Source organism: Saccostrea cucullata, unplaced genomic scaffold, assembly GCF_032062105.1.
Source record: "Saccostrea cucullata isolate Sc308-1 unplaced genomic scaffold, CSIRO_AGI_Scuc_v1 ctg18628, whole genome shotgun sequence".
Taxonomy (NCBI): Eukaryota; Metazoa; Mollusca; class Bivalvia; order Ostreida; family Ostreidae; genus Saccostrea; species Saccostrea cuccullata.
In genome coordinates, this window is record NW_026934009.1 from 1 (window position 1) to 5,286 (window position 5,286).

Sequence of the window (5,286 nt, forward strand, 5' to 3'; positions counted from 1 at the left end):
TATGTATAAAAAATATCTAAGGGAGAGAAAAATACTGAAAATATGCAGTTTTTCTCTTAAAACCGGAAGTTGTCCTTTTTATTTCCGGTGGGACGGACATATTTCGAAACTACAAATAAGATGCTATAATGTGATGCAAAAAATATTTGAAAACAGAAAAGTTGAAATTTTCGATTTCTTTGATCACTTCCTGTGACGACCGGAAGTGGCGGCGGACAGTGTTAACCCAAGTGGTTTTGCCTACTTATCAAGATCTATTACTCCTAAAAGTTTGGTGTCTTAATCTCTTAGCGTTTCTGAGATATGACTCGGACAAAACTTTTTTGAAAAAAAACGGAAATCGGACATATCTGACGACCGGAAGTGAATTTTGAAAATCTGAAAACTGCATTTGGAAGATATTTTAACTGTCTATTCATCTCTGAAAATTTCACGTGAATCCGTCCAGTCATCTCTGAGAAATCATCATAAAGAAAAAGGGAAAAAAATAATAATAATAATAAAAAGAAACAGTAGAATCACTATAAGGTCTTCCGTCTGAAACAGAAGACCTTTACTAGAAACTCTTGTTGCTACAGCAACAAAGAAGGTCTTCCGTTCTCCTCTATTTATGTGCATGAATGAGCTTTTATCTATGTTAAAAAAGTTATATAATATTTTAAATGCTTTCAGGAAAACAAACGACAGGAGGTGTAACTTTCGAAGATTCTCGACATTACTTTTTACAATTATAGTCTTAATAACATTTACAAAAATCATTTTCAATTTTTTTTCATCACTTTCTGTGACGACCGGAAGTTACGGGGGACGCATTTTCCCCTATATCTGTTGCCCAGTCTTCATGGTTTATTATTCATATAAGTTTAGTGTCTTGATCTGTTACAGTTTACATGTAAGAGATCTCGTAATATTATCTTCTCATTTTGAGGAGAAGAAATCACATAACCGGAAGTACATTTTTGAAAAGATATTTGAGGTTACTCTAGACATGTCAATCTGAACAACACGTCCAAAAATCATTTTAAATGCTATTTTTATAAAAAATATTTATGGGATAGTATGATACTAAATTTATGCAGTTTTTCTCTAATAAGCGGAAGTTGTCGTTTCTGTTTCAAGTGGGACTGACATATTTCAAAACTACAAAAAAAGATGCTATAATGTATTACTTAGAAAGATTCCATAAAGAAAAGCTGAAATTTTCGATTTATTTGATAACTTCCTGTGACAACCAGAAGTGACGGCGGACGATCTTAAACTCAAAGGATATGTCTACTCATCAAGGTCTACCATCCCTATTAATTTGGTGTCCTAATCTCTTACCGTTAACGAGATCTTGCTATGATAACTTCTGATTTTGAAGACAGGAAGTCACGCGACCGGAAGTGAATTTTACTGAGATATTAGACTTTACTGTAGACATTTGCAGTCTGAATAACATTTCTAAAAATCATTACAAATACTTTAACTATACAAAATTTTAAGGGAAAGAAAGATACTCAAATTATGTAGTTTTTCTCTTTTAACCGGAAGTTGTCATTTTTGTTTCCGTTGGGACTGACACATTTCGAAACTTCAAATAAGATGCCATAATGTGATGCAAAACAAGTTTCAAAAAAGAAAATGGCTTTGTTTTTCTTTTGAAAAAGAGTTACTTTATATATATTTCTATGCGAAACTTTGACTCCCTGTCATTGCCTCACCTACTATGGTGGTCATATGAACAAAAATTTATAGTAGGTAATGAAACTCTCACACAAATTTCATCATTTCTGTCCAAGTGTTTCATGAGAACAATATCTTTTAAAGATCTCACCTATGTTTCATGAAATCTTAACCATCTTTCCTTTAAAAAATGCAAGACACTTCCTGAACACAAACTTAAATCTCCTTCACTTATTCTTTGTAACAAGTTTGGTTGAAATTGGCCCATTGGTTCTTGATAAGAAGTTGAAAATGTGAAATGTTACAAGCAACAACAGACCAAACTCCTTGATCCATAAAGCTTAATTGAGCCTTTGTCTCAGTTGAGGTATTTCATGAAAAATTTACTTAATCTTAGACTGAATATAATTATAATCAACTATTTCCCAATGACTTTTAAAAAAAACAACTGACAGAGTGAAAACATTTTCTTTGACAGTTAATTTTAGTACCTATTACAGAAGCATCTCTCATAGTCTTTGCCTTCTTTCCAACTCTTCTCTGATATTTTCCAAGCTTTCTGAAGTATTTTCTTCTAGGAGGGAGGTTCCTTAACTTTGTCTTCTGTCTAAGGGGTATTCCCTCTTGTTTTGGGATATTTTCAGACAGTATGGCATTTGCATTATTGAGGATGGACAGACATCTACTCAGTGCATTATGATTTGAACAAATATAGGCTTTATTTTGAAGATCTTTTAATTCAGCCACAACATCTCTTTGGAGTTTTGTGCAGTCTTCTTGAAGGTCTTCGGAATCCTCTTGAAGATCTCAGACTTTTCCCCTCCTTTTCAAAAAACTTCTGGGTTGGAATTTCAAAATCTGATGACACATTTACAATTTCATGTTTTTCTACAGCTCCAAAGTCTAAGTTTACAAAGGGACTTTCTGCATATAGTGGAGATAAATCGCTCCAACTTTGGTTTGTACTCTTGAAGATGGCAAAAAAGTGTTTGCAGAGAAGGAAGTTTCTACGAAAGTCTTCACAGGTACAATGAGGAAATTTCTTCCCACTTCCCATAGTCACCTGGTAGGTTTGGCTGGATTCCCTACTTTTTACATGGTATATCCGTCCAGAAATGTCATCTGCAATCTTTATATCACCTGAGCCTATCTGGTCACTGGAGTGGTATCTTTGCATGCAGTGTTCTACAACTTTCCGTGGACGGTTATGCAAGTACTTTGGTATGCTTGCATCATACGCTTTAAAGTTGGAACTTGCCCTAAAATATTTTAGATTGTGTCAAACTATGTACAAATAGATGAAGTACCTTCAAATTATCACAGTGGGCTTGCTAACATGACATAATGTATGTAAAAACAATAATACTATACTCAGGAAAATTTAATAAAGAGCGGCTGGCCTGCTTTTCCGTCATTTTATGTTTTGAACATTGTTGCTTTTCCCCAACTACTCTATACTGATATTTCATTATTGCGTTTAAGGAAACTTTGTCTACTTAGTATAGTATGCCAGGGCATCAATGATATTGGGAAACATGGGATAATTGCATAACAGGCGAAGCCCGTCATGCATAAATTATCCCATGATTCTCAATATCATTGATGTCCCTGGCATACTATACTAGCTAGACAATGATTCCTTATATTTCCATTTCATTGTGAAATAAAATTGTAGATTTAGATTTTAAAAATGTAGACAAAGATTTAAATGACACGAGGACTATCATGCCAATTTTAATAGTCCTCGCCCACTGATGTCAAACACAAGGACAGCCACACGAGATTTACATGCATATTAGGCCTCCTTAGCTCCTGACCTATCGACCTGCCTAATTTACATTCTGGTAGAATTATCAAGAAATCAATCTGCTAACTTTCAAAGAGTTATCACAGAGAAAAAAGATTAGAAATGGAAATATTATGTGTTATCTACTTTAAAATTTTTAATGCTTCCTTTGATTATGCTTAGCACTTATCATCAAATGATTGCTGATACTGTATTTACTTGTATTCAATGGTACATGTATTTCCCCAAAGCCTGCTACTTGGTAGTGAGTACTAACTCAAAAAGTGATAAAAATTGAATGAATCTGACATTTCATACTGGTCTACAATACTCCCCTTTAAAAATTTTTAAACGTATGTAATGGAAATTGTTCACACATAAACCAATATTTATAATGTACATAATATTTACTGACAGAAAAGTAAATGTTTTAAAGTAATGGTGCAAATCTTTTAATCAATGATCTTAACTAGTATTTTATTAGACTTATCCTGCTTAAAATCCTACTTCCACACAATCATTCCCCCTCCCCCAACCTTGGTAAGCAGGAGTAATCAGGTTTGAAGAAATATGGGGGAGTTGCAGAAAAGCTAACATCATAATTGATAGAAAGACACATGAATTTTATGGGAAATCTGGGTCACAGGAAAGTAAAACACGTAAAAAGGGATGAACACATGACAGCTAGTCTGATAGGTCAGCTGAGGATTTATGGAGATTTTTAAAACTGCATTCATACCTGTAATTCAACATCACATAGTTCTGAAACAAATCTGGTAGGAAATCCTGGATGACTACTCCCATCAAGGTGCTCAATGTCCCAGGATTAGCTAGTTTTAAATAAAAGTGCTTTAAGGCTTTGTTGAGGGATTCTACACCATTTGTTGTTGTTACAGGTGAGTGAAATCCAAGGTCCATGAAAGCATTGCACCAGTACTATAAATAAAAAGATGGATTTATGCACTCAAAAACCAGCAGTAAGAAATATTTTTTAAATTAATTCTTAGCTTGTGTATTTTGGAAAATCAATATGTATCTTCGTTGGCAGATATGGATTTATCAAAAATATTTGTTCATGATTCATTATGCATACATGTAAATAAAAGTACTGTATTTAAATTTACACAAGGTTAATGTTTCTAATTAATATCCCTGTAAAATATAATTATTATCCTTAATTAAAGTATCTTCCCATTTGCTAACTTAAGTTATATCTACCATGTAGACTGATTTTTGAAAATTTAGTTTGACTTTCTTTCTTAATCTTTATTTGAAAAGATCCTGATTTATATAGAATATACTCTCTTGACTGATATGTTGATATATTTTTATTTTCAACAGCATATAAAATGCTTGCTGCATTACAACTATGTGTTGATCCCAGCAATAGGGACCCTACAATTAAAACTATTTTAAAACCCTGACTTCCTTAATAATTGCACCTAAAATCAATTAATATTTGGATTTGAATAAAGAGTATTATAATTTTAATAAATGATAAAAGTCAAGATTAGATAATGACTTTAGACTGTTCTTTTAGGTGCATATCCATTAATGACATCACAATCCCTTTCAACTGTCTTTTTCCCCATTTTGCGACTATAATAGAATTATGTAGGAAAAAGTATTTACATGAAATTCTGTTTGAAATAAAATGAAAAGTTAAGTCCCGATACCTATATTAATTGCAACATAATTTTTAAAGAAGAGGTCAAGAACATACAAATATCCGTTTTCTGAAAGACTTTTTTTTGCCTGATATGGAAAAAAACTAAAATAATCATGACTGGTTTTCTTAACTTTTCATAGGAATTGACAGCTAGTTTAATATATGA

General features: G+C 32.7%; 1 protein-coding gene across 1 annotated transcript; it reads right to left on the minus strand.

Annotated features, from left to right (window-relative positions):
- Positions 1-2,404: 2,404 nt before the first annotated feature.
- Positions 2,405-5,043, minus strand: LOC134239785 (uncharacterized). Its single transcript, XM_062721931.1, has 3 exons — positions 4,981-5,043; positions 4,191-4,387; positions 2,405-2,924 (listed from the first exon to the last, which is right to left on the minus strand). The coding sequence occupies exons 1-3, from the start codon at positions 5,041-5,043 to the stop codon at positions 2,405-2,407; spliced, it is 780 nt and encodes a 259-aa protein (XP_062577915.1).
- Between the last annotated feature and the right edge of the window lie 243 nt (positions 5,044-5,286).

Coding starts and splice junctions, on each gene's coding strand:
- LOC134239785 (XM_062721931.1), bottom strand. CDS start 5,043: ATGGGGAAAAAGACAGTTGAAAGGGATTGTGATGTCATTAATGGATAT. Junction 4,388..4,980: donor GATATGCACCTAAAAGAACA/GTCTAAAGTCAT, acceptor TTTTATTTATAG/TACTGGTGCAATGCTTTCAT. Junction 2,925..4,190: donor TATGTGATGTTGAATTACAG/GTATGAATGCAG, acceptor AAAATATTTTAG/GGCAAGTTCCAACTTTAAAG.